The sequence below is a fragment of the Pelodiscus sinensis genome, chromosome 17 (assembly GCF_052426305.1).
Source record: "Pelodiscus sinensis isolate ZL-2025 chromosome 17, ASM5242630v1, whole genome shotgun sequence".
NCBI lineage: Eukaryota > Metazoa > Chordata > Testudines > Trionychidae > Pelodiscus > Pelodiscus sinensis.
Window position 1 is genome coordinate 25632295 of NC_143068.1, and position 22460 is coordinate 25654754.

General features: G+C 49.3%; 1 protein-coding gene across 3 annotated transcripts; it reads left to right on the plus strand.

The window, feature by feature from the left end:
* Positions 1-6673: 6673 nt before the first annotated feature.
* On the plus strand, positions 6674-20983 carry LOC102453094 (P2Y purinoceptor 1-like). 3 transcript variants are annotated; one of them, XM_075901257.2, is made up of 3 exons: positions 9502-9697; positions 11368-12518; positions 17380-20983. In XM_075901257.2, the coding sequence occupies exon 2, from the start codon at positions 11392-11394 to the stop codon at positions 12472-12474; it is 1083 nt and encodes a 360-aa protein (XP_075757372.2). In that variant the 5' UTR covers positions 9502-9697; positions 11368-11391; the 3' UTR covers positions 12475-12518; positions 17380-20983. The 3 variants fall into 3 exon arrangements, with proteins under 3 accessions (XP_089625833.1, XP_075757372.2, XP_089625832.1); XM_089769707.1 differs by lacking the exons at positions 9502-9697; positions 17380-20983 and adding an exon at positions 6674-7185 and having other exon boundaries at positions 11368-14260; XM_089769706.1 differs by lacking the exon at positions 17380-20983 and having other exon boundaries at positions 9503-9697; positions 11368-14259.
* The last annotated feature ends 1477 nt before the right edge of the window (positions 20984-22460 follow it).

Sequence of the window (22460 nt, forward strand, 5' to 3'; positions counted from 1 at the left end):
AAGAAGGCCCCTTGCTTATTGGACAAGTGAGTAGATGAGATTCTCAGTTGGCATGTTTTAAAGAAGACTAAGTTTCTAGTCCTGATGGTTGTGGAGAAAAGCTTGAAAAGGTGACCCTTCATGCCGAAAGCCAGAAGGCAAAGCAGAACCTCTAATGTACTGTTCTTTAAAATCTCCTGATTTTTGTCTCAGAAGGGTAGCACTATTACAGCCGGTCCCCGAGTTGTGAACGGTCGAGTTACAACCGTTCGCATTTATGACCAAAGTGGTCCCTGAGTTACGAACGCGACCTGCTCTTACGAACAGCGCGGTCGCTATGTAACTCAGTGGGGTCTGAGTTACAAACAGATCGAGTTACGGCCAAGTGTTTGGTCCTAACTCGTTCGTAACACGGGGAGAGGCTGTAGTCTTCAACTTTAAAAATGAGCAGTCCCGTGGCACCTTAGAGACTAACAAATTTATTAGGTCATGAGCTTTTGTGGGTAAAACCCACTTCATCAGATAAGTTGGAGTGGAAATACAGAATACAGGGTATAGACGACAGCAAAAGATCAGGACTAGTGTTAATAAAGCTAATTAAGCCAGGCTGGATGTGTCTCATTCACAGCATTTGATGTGGAAATGGAAATATCAAAGGCAGGAAATTGCCTTGGTAGTGCATTAACCAGTTAAGATCTGTATACAAGCCCAAGGTGATAGTATTGAACTTGTAAATGACACAAAAATCAGAATTCATTCTTGGAATGGAGCATGGCTTATGATTTTTGAACAGTTGGGATTGGTCACAGAATCCTAGAAGTGGGAGGACAAAAATCAAACTAACAAAAAGTCCCCTACAAGAAGGCCTCCAAACCAACTTCAGCTACCAGAGTTCTTAGTTCTCTTAGGCTACATCTACACTGCAGCCTTCTTGTGCATGTACTGTTTTACACAAGAGTTCTTGTGCGAAAGGTCTTGCGCAAGAGTGCGTCCACACTGCCATGTGCTTTTGTGCAAGAGTGTCATGGCAGTGTGGATGCTCTCTTGTGCAAGAAAGCTCTGATGGCCATTTTAGCCATAGGTTTCTTGCGCAAGAAACCCCTGTTGCCTGTCCACAATGCCTTCTTGCACAAGAGGATAATGAGTCTTGTGGATAAGGGAGAAGCGGTGGATGTGGTTTACCCAGACTTTAGTAAGGCATTTGATACGGTCTCGCATGATATTCTTATCAATAAACTAGGCAAATACAACTTAGATGGGGCTACTATAAGGTGGGTGCATAACTGGCTGGATAACCATACTCAGAGAGTAGTTATTAATGGTTCTCAATCCTGCTTTAAAGGTATAACAAGTGGGGTTCCGCAGGGGTCTGTTTTGGGACCAGCTCTATTCAATATCTTCATCAATTATTTAGATATTGGCATTGAAAGTACGCTTATTAAGTTTGCAGATTATACCAAGCTGGGAGGGGTTGCAACTGCTTTTGAGGGTAGGGTAATAATTCAAAATGATCTGGGCAAATTGGAGAAATGGTAAACAGGATGAAGTTTAATAACAACAAATGCAAAGCGCTCCACTTAGGAAGGAACAATCAGTTTCACACATACAGAATGGGAAACGACTGTCTAGGAAGACGTACGGCAGAAAAGGATCTAGGGGTTATAGTGGACCACAAGCTAAATATGAATCAACAGTGTGATGCTGTTGCAAAAAAACAAACATGATTCTGGGATGCATTAACACGTGTGTTGTGAGCAAGACACGAGAAGTCATTCTTTCACTCTACTCTGCGCAGGTTAGGCCTCAGTTGGAGTATTGTGTCCAGTTCTGGGCACCGCATTTCAAGAAAGATGTGGAGAAATTGGAGAGGGTCCAGAGAAGAGCAACGAGAATGATTAAAGGTCTAGAGAACATGACCTATAAGGGAAGGCTGAAGGAATTAGGTTTGGTTAGTTTAGAAAAGAGACGATTGAGGGGGGACATGATAGCAGTTTTCAGTTATCTAAAAGGGTGTCATAAGGAGGAGGATGAAAACTTGTTCATCTTGGCCTCTGAGGATAGAACAAGAAGCAATGGGATTAAACTGCAGCAAGGGAGGTTTAGGTTGGACGTTAGGAAAAAGTTCCTAACTGTCAGGGTGGTTAAACACTGGAATAAATTGCCCAGGGTGGTTGTGGAATCCCCATCTCTGGAGATATTTAAGAGTAGGTTAGATAAATGTCTATCGGGGATGGTCTAGACCCGTGGTCCCCAACACGGTGCCCGCGGGCGCCATGGCGCCCGCGGGGACATTTCTCTGCGCCCGCCAAGTGCTCAGGGCTGGCCTGGCCCCGGGCACGTGGCGCATGCGCGGTGCCGGAGCCGCCCCGGGCGCGTGGCGCACGGTGAGCGCCGGCCCCGGGGACGCCGCGGATTCAGCCCCCGCGGTGCATGGGGGGGAGAGAGCGCCGGCCCCGGCCCCGGGCGCGCGGCGCTTGCGGGGGGAGGAAGCGCTAGCGCCGGCTCCGGGCGCGCGGCGCTTGGGGGAGGGAGGGGGGAAAGAGCGCCGGCCCGGGCGCGCGGCGCTTGGGGGAGGGAGGGGGGAAAGAGCGCCGGCCCGGGCGCGCGGCGCTTGGGGGAGGGAGGGGGGAAAGAGCGCCGGCCCGGGCGCGCGGCGCTTGGGGGAGGGAGGGGGGAAAGAGCGCCGGCCCGGGCGTGCGGCGCTTGGGGGAGGGAGGGGGGAAAGAGCGCCGGCCCGGGCGCGCGGCACTTGGGGGAAGGAGGGGGGAAAGAGCGCCGGCCCGGGCTCGCGGCGCTTGGGGGGGGGGGGGAGAGAGCGCCGGCCCCGGCGCGCGGCGCTTGATGGGAGAGCACCAGCCCCTGGCATGTGGCTATGGGGGGGGGCCGCCCCCAGCTATGGGGGGGGCCCGCCCCCGGCTCCCCCCCCGGCACCCGGCGGGCGAACGGCCACGCCCCCTGGCGCCCGGCAACCCCAAAAGGTTGGGGACCACTGGTCTAGACAGTATTTGGTCCTGCCATGAGGGCAGGGGACTGGACTTGATGACCTCTCGAGGTCCCTTCCAGTCTTAATATTCTATGATTCTATGATTCTAAGAGCTCCTACGCAAGAGGGCTTATTCCTTGTGAGGAGAGGAATAACTCTTGCGCAAGAAGCCCTCTGTTCCAACGCTTTACTATAAATTGACTTGTGCAAGAACATGCATGCAGTGTAGACGCTCCACAAGTTTTTGCGCAAGAATGGCCGTTCTTGCTCAAGAAGCCTGCAGTGTAGACGTAGCCTTATTGTTTTGGGACCCAGGCAGGCTTTCTCCCTTTCTTTTGGATGCTGCTAGGCCAAGCAGGAGAAACCTAACCCTGTTCATAAGGCCCTTAGATCAGACCAACCAAACTTACCGTCAGAGAAAAAAAATACCTAGGTGCTAGTCTCAAGCCCTGACTATCTACACCCTGCAATAATAACCCACCCTCATGCAGCTTCCTTTTCCTGTTTATATAGCCCAGCCCCAGGCTGCGGCAGGATGCTCTTTGATCGCACCTGCCCTCTCACGGCTGTGAGCTTCAGACTATTCCTTAAAGGGGTAGCACACCACACCACAGGTTAGCAATACTGTACTAGGAAAAGGCTGGCACTGAAATGCTCATTACATCAGATTATTTGCAATCACTTCCTTTAGTACCTTGAACTGGTGGGTAAATGGCCTTGAACCTATCACCTGAATAGTCTGGGACTGCACCAAATTTGCTAGCATTAGTAAAAAGCATTACTCATAAAAGCAGTGAGCTAAGGATGGAGACAACTCTGATCTAACCCTTTCTATCTGTCAACTCTCAGATAACCAAGGATCACTATTGGAATCCCCTAGCAGCGAGGGAGGGCAGGTAACACTGTGAAAGACCAGGAGTTGTTTTCCAGGTTTGTTGTGTCAAAGTTCCAGCTATCTATGCCTCTACTATCAGGCAAACTTTGGCCCACAATAGTGGAACTGGCTCTGGTAAGGACTTTACATTCCCTCCTATCAAGAGTCAGCCAGAGAACCTTTGTTGGGGGTTGCTCCTAGCAACTAGACATTATCACATAATCATTCCATAATCCATAGCCTCCTGCAGCACTATTTCAGCTCAGCAAAGCAGCTGTTGTCTATTTGAATCCCACACATATGCCTGCAATTAGTACCAATTTGGCACACCCTCTTATCTAGGGCAGTGTTTCTCAGCCAGAGGTATGAGTACCCTCTGGGGAAATTGAGAGAAGTCCGGGGGTACATCAACGCAACTGAAATTTGGAGAAATCTGAATTTTTGCTTTAAGCTTACAGTGCTTTATTATTTTTGTACTTTTTACACCCAAAAATTTCATCGCCCGCCCAGCTATGATTAAGTTGTTTAAACAAATGTGTTGCAATGGTAGAAAAAAAAAGTTGTGTGTCTGAAAACTCTAGGTACTGGGGGTACTTAGAATTTTTTTAAAGGGGGTACTTTATAAAAAAAAAAGTTGAAAAACACTGAAATAAGGGAGCCCAACCTCTGCCAGTACTTAGGTGACATCTCACAAACTTAAGCAAATTGTGAGGACGTGCAATAGGGCACCTTCCTGCTTTTGCTTGGATTCTCTTCTCTAGATCTAATTTCTACATGTCACAGCCCAAGTAAAGCTTCCTTTGAGGACGTTCACCAGGCTACTGTGTTTGCATCCCAGCATGTTAGACCCGTGTGCTCTTAAGTGTCCCTCGGTTTAGGCTGCAGCATTGACTCTCCCTGGCCTTTCTGGCCTCCTTCCTGGGCACAGATTCTGATCCTTGCTCCATCACAGAACCTCACAGACTAGCTACCCCAATCCCCTAGGACCTCCCTCAAGACACCCCAGGAGCTTTTGCACATTCTTTCCCGGTGCTCTAGCCTTGTGGGCAATCAGATTCACAAGTTCAATTCTCTAACGACAGTTAAAGCACATAACACAAGAGACTTTGTAAAGGCTCCCAAACCAACTAGACACGTGTTGGAGAGGTTTCCAGACCAATCACTCTTCACTTTAGATAGCACAAGAGAAACACAGAGCTAGACAAAACAATAAAACACCTCTGGCTCTTCCTTGCCTCAGTTTCCTCTCCACTCTGAATAAGAATGGCCATACTGCATCAGTCCAAAGGTCCATCTAGCCCAGTACCCTGTTTTCTAACAGATGCCAGATGCCCCAGATGGAGTGAACAGAACAAGTAACCTTCAAGTGATCCCTCTCCTGTCATCCATTCCTAGCCCCTGATGAACAGAAGCTAGGGATACCATTCCTACTCATTCTGGCTAATAAGTATTGATGGACCTAACCTCCATCAATTTATCTAGTTCTTGTTTGAACCCTGTTAAAGTCCTGGTCTTCACAACATTCTCTGGCAAAGAGTTCCACAGGTTGACTGTGCACTGTGTGAAGAAAACCTTCCTTTTGTTTGTTTTAAACCTGCTACCTATTAATTTCATTTGGTGACCCCCTACTTCTTACATTATGGGAACAAGTAAATAACTTTTACTTATTCACTTTCTCCATGCTTGTCAAGATTTTATAGACCTCTATTATATCCTCCCTTAGTCTCCTCTTTTCTAAGCTGAAAAGTGCAAGTCTTTTTAATCTCTCTTCATATGGCACCCATTCCAAACCTCTAATCATTTTTCTGAACTTTTTCTGAACTTTTTCCAATGCCAGGGTATCTTTTTTGAGATGAAGCAACCATATCTGTATGCAGTATTCGAGTTGTGGGCATACCATGGATTTATATAGAGACAATAAGATGTTTTCTGTCTTATTCTCTATCCCTTTTTTAATTGATTCATCAAATTCTGCTTGCTTTTTTGACTGCTGCTGCACATTGAGTGAATCACTCTTTGGGTATGTCTACACAGCAACCCTAGTTTGAACTAGGGTGGCTAATGTAGACATTCAAACTTGCAAATGAAGCCCAGGATTTAAATATCCCGGGCTTCATTTGAATGTTCCTGGGCGGGTGCCATTTTTAAATACCCATAGTTCGAACTACCTGCCCGCGGCTACACGCGGCACGGACTAGGTAGTTCGAATTAAAGTTCCTAATTCGAACTACCGTTAAACCTCCTTGCCAGCAGGTTTTTCGAACTATGGGGCATTTAAAAATGGAGCCCACCCGGGAACATGCAAATGAAGCCCAGGATATTTAAATCCCAGGCTTCATGTGCAAGTTTGAATGCCTACATTAACCACCCTAGTTCGAACTCAGGTGGCAGTGTAGACATACCCTTTGAGCTTAAATCAAAGTCATCTGTGGTATCCAGGATCCACCTCTTCTGTTTTTATTCTTTTCCCTCTCTCTAAAATGACTGATGATGACAACGATACTTCTTTTGTACAGTTGCATTTCCTTTTGTCGGGTGACCCACCGCAATCAGCTTCATCAGGTGAGCAAAGTCCCGACCAGGAAATCCATACTGACTTAGTTAGTGGTCTAGCTGGGTGGCCCAGTTTTCTTGGGATGAAGCCTTCTTTCTCCAAAGAGAATAAACTACGACTAGATTGTGGGTAACAATGGCAGCTGCATTTTTCAGGAAGCTGCTACTTCCTGTGTAAAACAGAAAGAATATACGTTGTGGTTTCTTTTACCAAACATGGTACATCTGAAATCACAACTAACTTGACACCTGTTTTTAGAATCACGACGCACAGCAACTAATTCACACCCCAAAGTTTGTGACTGCAATTGGCCACTACAAATATGCAAGTAACAATATTAATACTTGAATTTCATCTAAGGATAAAATTATCCTCAACACCTTCATTTCTTCTCCTACTGCCTCCCACTTACAGATTCGAGGGGGAGGAGAAGTAATGCTTAGCAATAGTTTGCTTTCCTTTTGACACTAACACTAGACATAGCCCGATGAATCAAAGGGATTAGATTTTAACTTTTTTTTTAAAAGGATTCATTTTAATTTTAAAATTATTCTGGTAAAAGCCATTCATTTTGCCCTTTTTTCTTCAACGCACTCAGATGTATTTCCCTATAGGATTTTATGTATTTATTTATTTATTTTACCGCAACCTGTTAGCTGGTAGTTAAAGATAGTGATCTTTTGCTTCCTGTTGAAATCATAAATTAAAAGCACAATATCTATCAGCCATACAGAGTACAAACATTGGATGATAGTCTCTACGACTGAGTGAGGCCTGAATTTTTGGTACCTTTTGGTAAGTAGCATTTTTCTTTGGAATTGTTTTTATGCAGGTTAATTTCCTGAATTGTTAACACCCTGCTTTTGGTGGAAGAGTGGCTTATAGAGCAGCACTTAGGCAGCTTTCATTTCTTCTCTTTAACATAATAAATACAGAAACGTGTACTTTGTATTGCTCTATTTCTATACTTTCCCTGACTTTATTATGCAACATCTTAAACATGACATTAAACATAGGGTCCTGTGGCCACCACCTAGCTGTGGCATGGCCATTACCAGTGCATTCTGCTGAGCTCTGGAGCCCTACTTGTTTTCCACTATTTCCTTCCTTACTCTTCCCATCATTTGGTAATTAACTCGGACTTGCTGAGGTTCCTTCCCTCTGCCGTACCAATGTGTAACCCCACCCCAAGGACACTGCTTCTGTTCAAGTTTCTCACCTCTGCTCTCTCTCCAGATGGATCATCCCTGGTAAATGTTGATGGAATTTTGGTCTCGTCTCTGAACATAAGAATGACTATATTGAGTCAGACCAAAGGCCCATCTAGCCCCGTATTTTGTCTTCTGACAGTGGCCAATGCCAGGTGCCCCAGAGGGAGTGAACAAAACAGGTGATCATCAAGTGATCCATCCTCCGTCACTCATTCCCAGCATCTGACAAAACATAGGCTAGGAACCACATTCCTGCCCATCCTGGCTAATAGCCATTGCTGGACCTATCCTCCATGAATGGATCTAGTTCTTTTTTGAATCCTGTTATAGTCTTGTAATAGAAATGTAGCCGTGTTAGCCTAGTCTAGCTGAAACAAAAAACAGGAAGTGGGTCTGGCCCACAAAAGTTCATCACCTAATAAACCATCTCGTTAGTCTTTAAAGTGCTACATAGTCCTGTTTTTTGTTATAGTCTTGGCTTTTACAACATCCCTAGGCAAGGTGTTCCATAGGTTGACTGTATGTTGTGTGAAGAGGTACTTCCTTTTGTTTTAATCCTGCTACCTATTCATTTCATTTTGTGCCCCCTACTTCTTGTATTATGGGAAGAAGTAAACAACTCTTTTTTATCCATTTTCTCCACATCAGTCATGATTTTGTAGACCTCTGTCATATCCCCCCTTAGCTGTCCTTTTTCCCAAGCTGAAATGGCCAGTCTTCTTAATCTCTCCTAATACAGCAGCCGTTCCATACCCCTAATAATTTTGTTGCATTTGTTGAACTTTTTCCAGTATCAAGGTATCTTTTCTGAGATGAGGGGACCACATCTGCACACAATGGTACAGAAATTACTCATGGATGTTCCGCTCTGGCCTGCCCACTTCTCTTTCTCTCTTTCTCTCTGTCTCTTTCTCTCTGGGAAATAGTCCCTGATGAGACTATCCTACTGGCTGGTGACATAGACTGTAAGGCAAGGTGGTGATTCAAGTAATTTGAAACTGGTCTGGACAAAACAAATAGGGAATAGACCATATGGAATAATCCTTCCCAGCCCATAGAGGGGATGGATGGGTTGGGACCTAATGGGGCATCTCCATCTCTAACATCTCTGGTTGTATGAGATGAGGAGATGAACGCCTGATTTAGAAAAATCTTTTTGTCAGCCTCCAGCTCCTGCCCCGTCAGAGCTGACAGGTGAGAGTTTGCAGCAGAAATAGCTTAGACACATGCTGTGTAGCTCCTGGGTGCTTGCATCAAAAATATCTCAGGGTGGAGGAGGTGGGGGGCTGGCTCTGAGTAACAGAGACAAATTATATTCAGTTTCCTCTGCCTCCTTGGATCGTTGCTTCAAATGCAAAAATGAAATGACCACAGTTGGCATGCCCCAAACAGCCCATGGGTGAGCCTTGGGTTGCCAGCAGGCATTTCCGGACTATGACCCCCACTGCAAGCAGGAGACTGCAGCCTGCATGCCACCAGCCTGCTGTCATTTTGGTGCCAATCCTTGGCAAGAACAGACCCTCCCCTAGGCATACGCACACTCAGCAATTGTGTAGGGCCCAGGGTGTCTCAAGGGGGGGGGGGCAGTATTAGCTTTTCTACCACGGGGGGCAATATTTCTCCTTAGTGCCCCCCCCCCCGTAGCCCCGCTGGAATCGGCGCGAGTGAAGGGGGGAGGTGGCTCTGTCTGTGCTGCTGACAAAGCTCCGTGGGATGGGGGGGGGGGTCGCAGCAGATGCAGCTCCTGGCTCACGGGTGAGGGGCGGCTCTTGGGACTTAACCCCCCCCCCCCCGTCTGCCAGTCCCCGGGGCAGCGCCCCGCTCCCGTGCGCGTCTTTTGGGAACCTCCCTCTTGGACTGTCCCCCCCCCCCCCCGCCTGCCCCCGGACCCCCTGCCCGCCCCGGTCCCACCCCCCGCTGCCGCTCGCGGAGCCTCCGCCTCCCCCCGCCCACTGCCAGCCTCGGGCCGTCGGGTCACCGAGCCACGAGCGGAGCCGGCCGGCGGCGGTGGCCGCGTTTCTGCGCCTGAGGCGGGGCACAGTGCGGGGAGCCGGGCCCGGAGCCCGCAGCGCCCGGAGCATCTCGCGGGGACCAAGGTAGCACCTGCCCGCCCGCGCAGCGCTCTGGGGATCCCCGCCTAGCCCCTGCTCCCGGGTTTTGGGGCGCCCCTCGTCCTCCCCCTTAGGGACCCGGCCCCCTCACCTAGCCCCTGCTCCCGGGTTTTGGGGCGCCCCTCGTCCTCCCCCTTAGGGACCTGGCCCCCTCACCTAGCCCCTCCCCCAGAGTTTTGGGGCGCCCCTCGTCCTCCCCCTTAGGGACCCGGCCCCCTCACCTAGCCCCTGCTCCCGGGTTTTGGGGCGCCCCTCGTCCTCCCCCTTAGGGACCCGGCCCCCTCACCTAGCCCCTGCTCCCGGGTTTTGGGGCGCCCCTCGTCCTCCCCCTTAGGGACCCGGCCCCCTCACCTAGCCCCTGCTCCCGGGTTTTGGGGCGCCCCTCGTCCTCCCCCTTAGGGACCCGGCCCCCTCACCTAGCCCCTCCTCCCGGGTTTTGGGGCGCCCCTCGTCCTCCCCCTTAGGGACCCGGCACCCTCACCTAGCCCCTGCTCCCGGGTTTTGGGGCGCCCCTCGTCCTCCCCCTTAGGGACCCGGCCCCCTCACCTAGCCCCTGCTCCCGGGTTTTGGGGCGCCCCTCGTCCTCCCCCTTAGGGACCCGGCCCCCTCACCTAGCCCCTCCTCCCGGGTTTTGGGGCGCCCCTCGTCCTCCCCCTTAGGGACCCGGCATCCTCACCTAGCCCCTCCTCCCGGGTTTTGGGGCGCCCCTCGTCCTCCCCCTTAGGGACCTGGCCCCCTCACCTAGCCCCTCCTCCCGGGTTTTGGGGCGCCCCTCGTCCTCCCCCTTAGGGACCCGGCATCCTCACCTAGCCCCTCCTCCCGGGTTTTGGGGCGCCCCTCGTCCTCCCCCTTAGAGACCTGGCCCCCTCACCTAGCCCCTCCTCCCGGGTTTTGGGGCGCCCCTCGTCCTCCCCCTTAGGGACCCGGCACCCTCACCTAGCCCCTCCTCCCGGGTTTTGGGGTGCCCCTCGTCCTCCCCCTTAGGGACCCAGCACCCTCACCTAGCCCCTCCCCCAGAGTTTTAGGGTGCTCTTCGTCCTCCCCCTTAGGGACCCGGTACCCTCACCTAGCCCTTCCCCCAGAGTTTTAGGGCGCCCCTCGTCCTTCCCCTTAGGGACTCGGCACCCTCACTTTGCCCCTCCCCCAGAGTTTTGGGGCACCCCTCGTCCTTCCCCTTAGGGACCCGGCACCCTCACTTTGCCCCTCCCCCAGAATTTTGGGGCACCCCTCGTTCTCCCCCTTAGGGACCCGGCACCCTCACTTTGCCCCTCCCCAGGATTTTGGGGAGTCCCCCAGCCCCTTCCGCATAGGGCTCTGGGGATCCCTTTGGGGACTCGGCCATCCCCACCTAAGCCCTCCCCCAGAGTTCTGGGGAGCCCTTTATTCTTCCCCTCAGGGACTCTGGAGTCCCTACCCAACCCCTTCCGCATAGGGCTCTGGGGATCCCCACCTGATCCTGTTAGGGACTCAGGCATCCCCACTCCACCCCTCCCTCGGGGTTCTGGGATCTTCTCCTGTCCCCTCTTAAAGACTGAGGAACCACCCCTGCGTCCCCCTCAAAGTCCTGGACATCCCATCCTGCCCACTTAGGTCCCACAGCCCCAACTGCATCAGCTGTTCCCCTGTGGCAACAACCTCCTCTCTGCTTCTCCCAGAACCCTGTGCACTAACTGGTACCCATGCAGGAGGAGGAAGTTGTCTCGGTCTCTGACACCACCAATTTCAGCCTCAGCACGACTGTCTCCACCATGTGTCCAATTAACCGGACTTTCACTAACCGTTACCTGTCGGCTGTGTACCTCATCGTGTGCCTGCTGGGACTGCTGGCGAATGGGCTGGGCCTGTGGAATCTGTGTGCCGGGTCCCGGAGGAGCAGCTGGAGCACCCTCAGTGTGCTGGTGTGCAACCTGGGGGTGGCAGACCTACTCTATGTGATCACGTTGCCCTTCCTGGTGACCTATTATCTCCAGGGGGGCGTGTGGCTCTTTGGGAAAGGCTGCTGCAGGCTGACACGGGCCCTCTTCCACCTCAATCTCTATGCCAGCATTGGCTTCCTGACCTGCATCAGCGTCCACCGCTACCTGGGCATCGTGCACCCACTGAAGATGCTAGGTAGGTGCCAGACCCTGGGCCCCTCCTTACAGCTCAGTGCCTTGGTCTGGGGATGGGTCATCATCCAGGTATCTCCTGATTTTTTCTTCAGCAAAACAGATACCTCTGGTACACGGTGTCATGATACAACAGGTCATGAGAACCTGGACACCTATTTGCCCTACATCCTGGCTGTAACCATGACGGGCTTTGTCGTCCCCTTCCTCATAATCATTGGGTGCTACTGCCACGTGGTGGTGGTCCTCTGGAGGAATGAAAATGTGGACCCAAACCTCAAGAGGAGGAGCATCAAGCTGGTGGTGCTGGTGATGGTCCTGTTCTCTGTCTGCTTCCTCCCATACCATGTCTTCAGGAACCTTAATTTGCTGTCCCGAAGCTGGCAACTCCAGGGCTTCTGCACCCAGGCCACAAAAAACATCTATGTCTTCTATCAGGTGACTCGGGGCCTGGCTAGCTTCAATAGTGCCCTGAACCCTCTACTGTACCTAATGACCAGCGAGGACTGTGTGTCACGTATAAGGACTCTTGGTCAAAGGGCTGGCCAGTCTCTGGGGTCTCTCTGGGTGAGGAGAGCCCAGCGCCAATCACATCCAAAGAAAATGAGCGTGAGGCTCCATGAAGAATTTGAAGAGGTATCTGATGAACTCTGAATTGGTTGGCTGAGGAAATAAAAGCATAGTCGGAATAGCTAGAGGTAACTTACTGGTGTGTATTCCCTGCCCCCACCTGTCTGTTTTGCCTTTTTAGAGTGCAAGAACATTGGGGCAGGAGCTAGCCCAATGTGGGGGTTACTAAAAACTATTACTAAAAAAATGGGTACCAGCATTACAGGGCTTGGGCCAAGCTGTCAAGCCCATTTTTGTACCATATAAAATATTCACACATGTGTGAATTATACACTGAAATGTTTGTAACTTTTCCCCCAAAACAGTGGGTAAAACATTGTTAAAGTTCAACTTTCATACTAGCCCATCAAGCTAACAACTCCCCTATGGCTGTGTCTAGACTGGCAAGTTTTTCCACAAAAGCAGCTGCTTTTGCGGAAAAACTTGCCAGCTGTCTACACTGGCGGCTTGAATTTCTGCAAGAACATTGACGATCTCATGTAAGAAATCAGTGCTTCTTGCAGAAATACTATGCTGCTCCCGTTCGGGCAAAAGTCCTTTTGCGCAAAAGCTTTTGCACAAAAGGGCCAGTGTAGACAGCTCAGATTTGTTTTGCGCAAAAAAGCCCCGATCGCGAAAAAAGCCCCAATCGCGAAAATGAAGCTTCAGCAGGCACAGCCAAGGGGAAGGGTACATGTCCCCCAGCTGGAGCAAGTCCAGGTCCAGCTGGAGCATCTGCCCCCTGCGCTCCCCAGTCAGAGTGAGGAATGCAGCAAATTGCACTTTTCCCTTGCTCTCTGATGAAGGGGAACAGCCAGTAATGTTCCCATACAAATCGTGGGGGGTGGGGAGCTTCAGAGTCCCATCCCCCCCTTAAAGGGTCCCTGGGGCATGAGAGGCTTGGGGCTGAGGCAGTCCCGGATTAAGGAGGAGACCACCAGAGTCACTCACTTTAACTGGTGATTCTTCCTTTTTTCTGTATGGTTCTCTGAGAAGCAATCCTATTCCAGGCACATCCTATTTTCCTGACACAACCAAACCCTGACCTTGCTTTAAATTATGATAAGAGGAAGCTGTATACCGAATTTGGTGGTCCTAGCTTTTCTGTTTAGGAGGAATTCCTGAATAGACAGAGAGATACATAGACTCACAGACAAGTTCTCTCAAATATATAGTAGATTTCAGCTATATTATGGGTTAAATAAGCTTTTGTGTGCTAGTCTGGGAACCTAACCACAATTTACAACATTTTTAATGGGAAAATGCATTCCAAATTCCAAACAGCCAACTTACAAACAAACTTTTGGAACACAACTTGTTTGTGTAAGTTGGGGCTTCCTGTATAGTGGAGCATGCTAAGGACACATTTCAAAATCTCTAGGCATGCAACTGCATTTTACAGTTACTCTTGTACACCTAGACCTAAAAGTACATATGCAGTTGCATGCCTAATTTGAGCATGTGTGTGATACCTAATTTAGGTATCATTCCTATTCGTTACCATAGGTATGATACCTAAAAATGATCCATTAAATGTGCAAGTGGTGATTTGCAATAGCAATTGCCACCCGAGCTTGTGCTATCATCATAACTGCAACACAACATTTTTCTGGAAATGTTGACCTTATCATATTTGAAAATGTGGCAGAGATTAAAAAATTAAAGTAGACATACAAATTTGTATGCACAATAAGCATACATTTACATGCCCAAACTAGTGCACAATCTTAATAATTGTGGGTGTGTCTAAACTACATGGCTCCGTCGACGGAGCCATGTAGATTAGTCAGGACGGCAAAGGGAAATGAAGCGGCGATTTAAATAATCGCCGCTTCATTTAAATAAAAATGGCCGCTGCGCTGTGCCAATCAGCTGATTGTCGGCGCAGCGTGGTAGTCTAGACGGGGGTCTGCCGACCCCAGAACGCTTTGTCAGCAGATCCTTTATGCCTCGTGAACGTGAACAAGGCATAAAAGATCTGCTGACAAAGTGTTCTGGGGTCGGCAGATCCCTGTCTAGACTACCACGCTAAGCCAACAATCAGCTGATCGGCACAGCGCGGCAGTCATTTTGATTTAAATGAAGCGGCAATTATTTAAATCAGCGCTTCATTTGCCTTTTTCATGAAAACTAATCTACATGGCTGCGTCGACGGAGCCACATAGTTTAGACGTACCCTGTATGTTTGTAAATTAGTCCCACATTTTGTTGGTACCATCCATCACATGCTTAAACTTGATAAAGACCTGTCCTGCTATTGCATGAATAGGTAGGCATTAAAAGTAACATGCTGCTGAGAGTAAGGCCTTGTCTACACAAACCCCTCCCTCTTCGATCTAGCGTATGCAACTTCAGCTATGCAAATAGCATACCTGAAGTCGAGATTTATCGCGTTATCTTCTGTACAGTAAGGCCAGTGGGGGCTGCTCTCCCATCAACTCTGGTGGAGTATCGGAGTCAATAGGAGAGCGCTCAGAAAACAATTTATCACGTCTAAGCAGACACAATAAATCGATCGCTGCAGCATCAATCCACTGCATAGTAAAGACAAGCCCTTAGGAAGAGAAGATATAAGCTCACTGCAGTAAAATGCAAGCAGGAAAAGGCTGATGATCTGGTAGCAAAGATTGTACTTTCATTGTCTCCAAAGTGGATAGATTGTTATTGCTGGAACCAGGTGAACTGTGCATAATGCAGAAGTTATAGCCACAAACTGGTATTTTATCATCTTCTTCCTCTGCCTTTTCTAGTTCAGACAGCTTGAATATTTCAGCAATTGTCAAAACATTAAATGACATTCAGCAGTAGGAGGGTTTTTTTTCTGATGGGAGCTGTAAACAATAACAATGATCCAGTTTTGTGCAGCTGCTGAAGTGTGATGCAAACTTTGCTATTTGAAAAAATGCCAGATTTTTATCACATTTAGCTGCTGCAGGGTCCAGACCCTTGTTTGATATACACGAAAGGAACAATGGCTCTTTGCATGTGGGGTTAATACATCATGTTAAAGAGCAAATAAATACTTAGTGCTTCCAATGAGTTGTTTGGTACCTTTAAAACTTACAGGAACAAAAGCCAGATGGCCAGAAGTGACAGGGTTCAGCTGTGGGCTTGGCACTGAATGCAGGAGCTGCTGCTTATCCAGCTACCTGGCAAGACCAAAAGTGGCAAGACTCCAGCATGGAAAGGGGGAGCAATGATACTCTTTCTGGTGGATGGACTAGGCACGATCCCAGAAGATGCTTAGCACTCTGGCCCTAATCCAGCAAAGCATTTAAGCACATGCTATATTTTAAGACTGTAAGCAGTCCCATTGAAGGCAAACATTATATTTGGATCTGTGAACTTGCAATGTCAGAGGCAAAGCCTAGGGGACCTGCCCTGGACTGGCCATTTGTCAGCTGCAGAGAGCAGAGATACACATTTTCACGGCACCACTGTACCTCACTAATGCTGATTTCACAGGATCAGAATAAGGACCCAACAACGCCTTGGCCTAGAGCTCTCAGTTGGCATAACTCTCCAGCACAGCTTCAGATCCTAGATTCAAAGGCAATCCAGCTGGAAGGGACCCTCTGTGTCAACTTATCCAGACACTTGTATCAGCCAAAGAGGCCCCAGTGCTATCCTTTCCAGACACGTCTCATCTCGGCTTGAAGATGCATTCCAGAATAATGCTTGCTTTTGTGCAGCTGTGTCACCCCCAGCCACACTCCTGGGTTTTTTTTTTTTTTCCTGTCATCAATTTCCACACCCCAGCTGTCTCCTGGTTTGCAGCACTGCATGGTAACAGGTTAATATTGGTAGATTGTGTTCTTCTGAGAAAGAGAGAGATGTGGAGGAGGTAACAGTGAACCTCTGCCCCCATCCCCTTGAAAAGCCTCGGAAAAGCCCCTGCATATGATGCCCTTTTCCAGTAGCAGTGGCACGGAAACATTTTTAAAAGTGGGGGTGCTGGGCCCCCTTACCCGTGTCTTCCCCACCCCCAGCTGAGACTGACAGCAAACCCCAGCACATGGGCCAGCAGACAAGACCCCAGGTGCTGGGTTCTTGGCTGCCATCTCATGCACCAGGACCTCAGCATGTGGGGCAGACAGCAGAGACCCTGGTGCAGGGCTGGCAGACAAAAACCCAGTGAACAGGGTGGCAGCAGGGATCCCAGGAGCTAGGCTGGGAGTCTGAGGGTACTTCAGCACCTCACCACACACACACCTCGGCTATGTCTAGACTGGCTAGTTTTTCCGCAAAAGCAGCCGCTTTTCCGGAAAAACTTGCCAGCTGTCTACAATGGCCGTTTGAATTTCCGCAAAAGCACTGACTTCCTACTGTAAGAAATCAGTGCTTTTTGCGGAAATACTATGCTGCTCCTGTTCGGGCAAAAGTCCTTTTGTGCAAAAGGGCCAGTGTAGACAGCTGAGATTTGTTTTCCGCAAAAAAGCCCCAATCGCGAAAATGGCAATCGGGGCTTTTTTGCGGAAAAGTGCGTTTAGATTGGCATGGACACTTTTCTGCAAAAAGTGCTTTTGCGGAAAAGCATCCGTGCCATCTAGATGCTCTGTTCCGAAAATTCTTTTAACGGAAAACTTTTCCGTTAAAAGCATTTCTGGAAAATCATGCCAGTCTAGACGTAGCCCTCTAGTTCCTGCGCCTATAAGCAAAGCCCAGTGATAATTCCTCTGTCATTTTTAATGAATGATTAACTGGCCTGAGTTCAAAGTCATCATTTATAACACAATCTCCTCAGCTATGGAGACATGAAGCCCACTCACTCTCTGCCACTGGTTGTTATTGGGTTACTGGAAGAATGGGAAAGGTTTGACACACTCATATCGGATCGGTCATTAGCCTTTAGTGAACTTAGCATCCAAATTCCCTCTTGGGGTTTGGCAGGCCGTTCTCATAGGATTTGCATAGCGTTAGTTAGTGTTCTGAAATTGATTGTATTTGCAGGGCCACAGCGAGACTTCTCCATCCCACTTCGTTCCAGTGTGTGATTAACACCAATTCTCATGCACCATGTAAGTATCTTTACAATACAAGACCCTGATCTGCGTGTCTCAGAGCCCAGGTCAACTGACTTAGTCCCACTTGGGCTCGAGCCCAGTTCTGAAACCCTGCTGGGGGGAGGGTCTCAGAGCCCAGGCTCCAGCCTGTGCCTGGAAGTCTACACTGGTACCTTTAGCCAAGCGGCTTGAGACCCAGGAGCCTGAATCAGCTGATCTGGGTTCTGAGACCTGCAGCTGCAGGATTTTCTTTGCAGTGAAGACATACACAAAAGACCTCCATAGACTTCAACGGCTTTTGGATCAAGTCCTTAAAAAGGGGTTAAGTGGCATATTGGGCCAAGTGCTGGCTTTGATCATGAGTCAATTTCACCCCCCCAGAGTGTGTGATTCTGATGCGGCTCGTGCATATTTATGCAAGGGGGTTGAAATTCACCACTGTGCAGAAGGCCCACATAGACCTATGGGACTTAAGTGGTGCACAGACCTTGTGCTGCACAAGGTGAATTTCACCCTGACACAAAATGCATTCTCCTTAGCCAGCCACTGTCTATTATAACGCCTAGACAAACAATGGAGAGCAAAATGAAACAAAAGATGGAGAAAAAGAATCGGAGACTAAAAGGAAGAGTTGGTAACAAAACCAGGAAAAATCCAGGAAATTCAAAGCAACCATGTTTGCTGAGTCCTGCTCTTACTGTTTCAACCCCTTTAAAGAGCATTACAGATATGAGTGTGTCCGGCTTACCGCTGCCTTTCTTGGGATATATCATGTTCTGCCACTCGTGAGTTAATCTTTTGTGAGTTTGTTTCTTCTGAACTGCATAAGAAAGTTCCCTCTCTGCATATAAGCAAATACTCTCTGGTGACTATACACATGCAATAAAGGGCAGCCTTTGACCCAACCACTCTGCATTGCTAATGTTTGTTGCTGAGTAAACAAGCAGTAAAACCTATTGGAAAGCCTGTACCCTTTCTCCAGAACTCCTTAGTGAGAAGACAAAGTGCAGGGTTAGAACATAAGAACGGCCATATTGTGTTAGACTAAAGGTCCATCTAGCCCAGTATCCTGTCTTCCAATACCAGATGCCCCAAAGGGAATGAACGGAACAGATACCCTGATAAAATCCTGGTCTTCACAACATCCTCTGGCAAGGAGTTCCACAGGCTGACTGTGCGCTGCATGAAGAAAAACTTCTATCAGTTTCATTTGGTGACCCTTAGTTCTTGTGTTATGGGAACAAGTAAATAACTTTTCCTTATTTACTTACTTATTTCTAAGTGCAATAGTTATGGGGTAGCCAAAAGTAGTGGCCCCCTGAGCCACATATAACAACTGTCTGATATTCACGAGCTGGGGATCAGGGCTTCAGTCCCACTCCTGCTGAAGTCCTGAGCCCTGGCAAACAGAACTGTCCTCTCCATAGGACGGTTTGGGGTGGCAACCTCAGGCTCTGTGCTTTGGGGGCTCTGCGACGGCCACCACAAAAGTCCTATAGATGGGACCTGCAGGCCAGAGGGTGGCCTGGGGGATTACCTGAGGGGCCTGGCATGGGGCAGCAGCAGGAGGCAGCCTCTCCCACTCACCGTGGCAGCAGGAGCTGGGGTAAGCCAAGTGGCTCAGCAGCCTACTCCACTCCCCTGCCCATCTCCCAGCACCGGCCACAGCCCCCTCCACCACTCCCCTGAGTGATACAGAGCTTGGGAGAGCAGAGGGGAGGAGGCTGAATCACTCCACTTGTTATAGCCATGGTGAGTGTGGGGGGCCCAACTCCTGCTGTTGCCCCATAACAGGCCCCCAGTCTGGTGGATGGAGAATGGAGGGGCTGAGGGGCTTGAATTTGGAATGAATCTACATTGACCCAAGTCCCTTTTGCTGAAGGTGCCTTTTAATTCTTGCAGTTTCCCTTTATGTAACCTCACCGGTGGTCATGAAGGGAGACTGCTTTGCGGGAAGCAATGAAGGATCTGTTTTACAGAAGTGCTGAGAACTGTAACTCCAGTCACAGCTAAGGGGAGCAAGGGACAATTGGACTTTCTGGAAATCAGGCCCTGATTGTGGATTTCGACTGACTTGTCCAAAGTGAGTTCATGTACATTAGTTCACGCGCAGCATGGCAGCCGTGCTAATGGCATGCACACAGGACAGCGTGGCCTCTTTCAATTCACATTGTTGCGTACAGGTTGGGATCCTGTGGCCCTTGCAGGGTGTACTCTGGGATGCCTCGCGCTGAGCATTGTGGGATGCCTGTGGAATTCTGTGACATGGGGTCCAATTCCAAAAAACGCCATGACCATCTCTGTTCCTGTTTCCTCTCTTTCTGGACGGACTGATGTCAGTGTCGTCAGTGAGGCATGTGACCCCAAGAACGTGTTTCACAGATGCTTGTCTCCACATGGTGAGGAGATCTGGGGTCTCTGCATGGCTCCAGACAGCTGTTCCAGACATGCTGGAAGACATCCGGAGAACATTGCAGCAGTGCTGATATAATCTCACCAAAGAGCAAAGGGGCAAACTATGACCCACACCAGTTTCACATTGGACTAACTTGATTGAGTGTGCATTAGCCCCCCTGTATAGACAAGGCCTAATGTACATATGTAGGGACAAAACCATCTTCCTCTTCCTTTATTGAGAGTTTCACTGGAAACAGGAGCAGACCTGGAATTCCATGGCCGTACTTTCCTGGCTCATTTAAATAAACATTTTTTAATTTATGATTTGTTTCAAGTGTAATTTAAAGTCATTGCATCTGATCAAAAATTGGAAACTGACAGGCTATTAAAGCCAGTCATGCAAAATTAACGTGTCTGCACACATATGCACACACACATGCACAATATGTTCCTCTTGAAATGAAAACTATCTTTAAAAGAAAACTCGGCCCCAAAGCTCCAGTGCTTTGGTTGGCATGCAAAACAACTGACCAGAATCAAATATCACTAATTTCAGAATACTAGCAACTGACTAAAAATACACGACTCAAACAAATGTGGGGTTTTTGTGCAAACAACACACATTTTAAAATATAGATAGAACGGTGGCTATGGCAACACAAAGTCCTCTAAAGCAGCGGTTCCCAACTGCCGGTCCGCGGCCCAGCACCGCTGGCTGCTGAGCTGCAGCACACTGAGGCAGAGGGGGCAGCCCGCAGCCCTGCGGGCAGGAGATGGGGGAGTGGAGGAGGCTGTGCGGACAGTGTCCTCCGGGCTGTTGGCAGAGGTGGAGATTGTAGCCGTGGGCTAGATGCTGGATTTCACCAGCACTTCCAGGAGGGGCGTACGCAGGACTTCGAGCAGAGGTGGGTTGCGGCTGTCCAGCCATTGCTCGCCCCATGCCCTCTGTCTGGCTCGGCCGTGGCCTCAGGCGTGTTAGCAGCAGCGCGTGTTGCCATGGGGAACTTCCCTGCCACGCGTGCTCATAGGCTGGGCGCCTGCCCAAGCCTAGCCACATAGAGTCCACACCACCAAGGGAGCTGCAGCCCCTTCCTGTTCTGGTCCTGACCCCATAGGAGTCTGCTGAATGGTTGCCACTAATGGTCCTGCTCGTAAGTAACTCAGCTGGAAGGGTGAAAATAACAAATATTTATTACAGTAAGAAATATAAGTGGGGGGGGAGCTCAGGGCAGGGGCTGGGAATATGGGGGGCACAGGAGTCAGGTTTGGAGTGTATAAGGGATCAGGGGCAATGGTCGGGGGGGGGGGGGCAAGGGCCAGGGAAGGGGGGTATGAGGTTTGGCGGACTGGTAACATTTTATTTGCATATTTATTATTTATATAATGAATATGAAAATAAAATTTTATCAGTCCACTAAAAGTTTGTGAATGGGTTTGCCAGTCTGTGGTATAAAAAATGTTGGCAACCAGTGTTCTAAAGCACCACACATTGAGACATCAGAACAAGGAGCTGTGATTACCACAGAGCAGAGGTGGGGAACCTTTTTTGGGTCGGGGGCTGCTGACCCACAGAAAAGTCAGTCGGGGACCTCAAACACAGGTGAGAAGCAAAAATAACAACAAACTCTCACTGACATGGCCCCCAAATGAAAAGAAAAGAGACACTCCCCACATTCCCCTCACACACCAGAGCCTGGCGGGGGGGGGAGCCTCAGGCTAATAGATTTTGTCTGCACCAGTCCTATCTGGGGACAGAAGGAGGATGGAGTGCCAGCGCAGGCTCTCCATTGCTGGTGGGGGTGGGAGGAACTCCAAGCCTTGGGGACCTCATCCAGACCCCGGGCCTTAGGTTCCTCACCCCTGCCACAAAGGGCCAAAAAATGCAAGCACTGAGTGAAAGGGTGGAGCAGTGAATGCAGCATGAACTACAGAGCATCCTTGCCTTTTGACCGAACTATTACCAATGTGCGTTTAATAATTGTTGGCTGCATAGGTTTGAGTCTTTTGAAAAGTGTAAGTCAGAGAGATCTGGATAGAAAACACATGGCCTCCCTCTGGAATCTAATGCTGACAACGTTCCCCATCCCCCTTCACAAAGTTTGGCTGCAAAACATGTCCAGTAAATCCTCATTCGTTAAACAAAACTGGGCTGGCAGCCCTGGACTGGCCCATATAAATGCTTCCATGTCAGGAGACTTCCAGTGCTTTGAGTCTGGGACGGAGTTGGATGCAGTTTTCTAAACAAGCGTGTGTGCTGATGGAGACATTCCTCCAGGACTTAAAAGGTGCTAAGGATCGAAATATTCCATCTAGCCAAAGTTTTCTTGTGTGAGTGGAATGGCAATGGACTCCCTTACATGGTAAAATAGAATCTTCCTCTTCAAGCAGTCACCCACTGTAAAAAGTTGCCAGTTAGGGTATGTCTAAACTACATGCCTCTGTCGGCAGAGGCACGTAGATTTGTTTGTTCAGCAAAGGCAAATGAAGCCGCGATTTAAATGATCGTGGCTTCATTTACATTTACATGGCTGCCGCGCTGAGCCGACAAACAGCTGATCAGCTGTTTGTCGGCTCGCACGCTAGTCTGGACGTTCCCCCTGTCGACATCAAAGCCCTTTGTCGGCAGCCCCG

Excerpts from the sequence above, each read along its gene's own strand:
- LOC102453094 (XM_089769707.1), top strand. The coding sequence starts at position 11,392 with ATGCAGGAGGAGGAAGTTGTCTCGGTCTCTGACACCACCAATTTCAGC.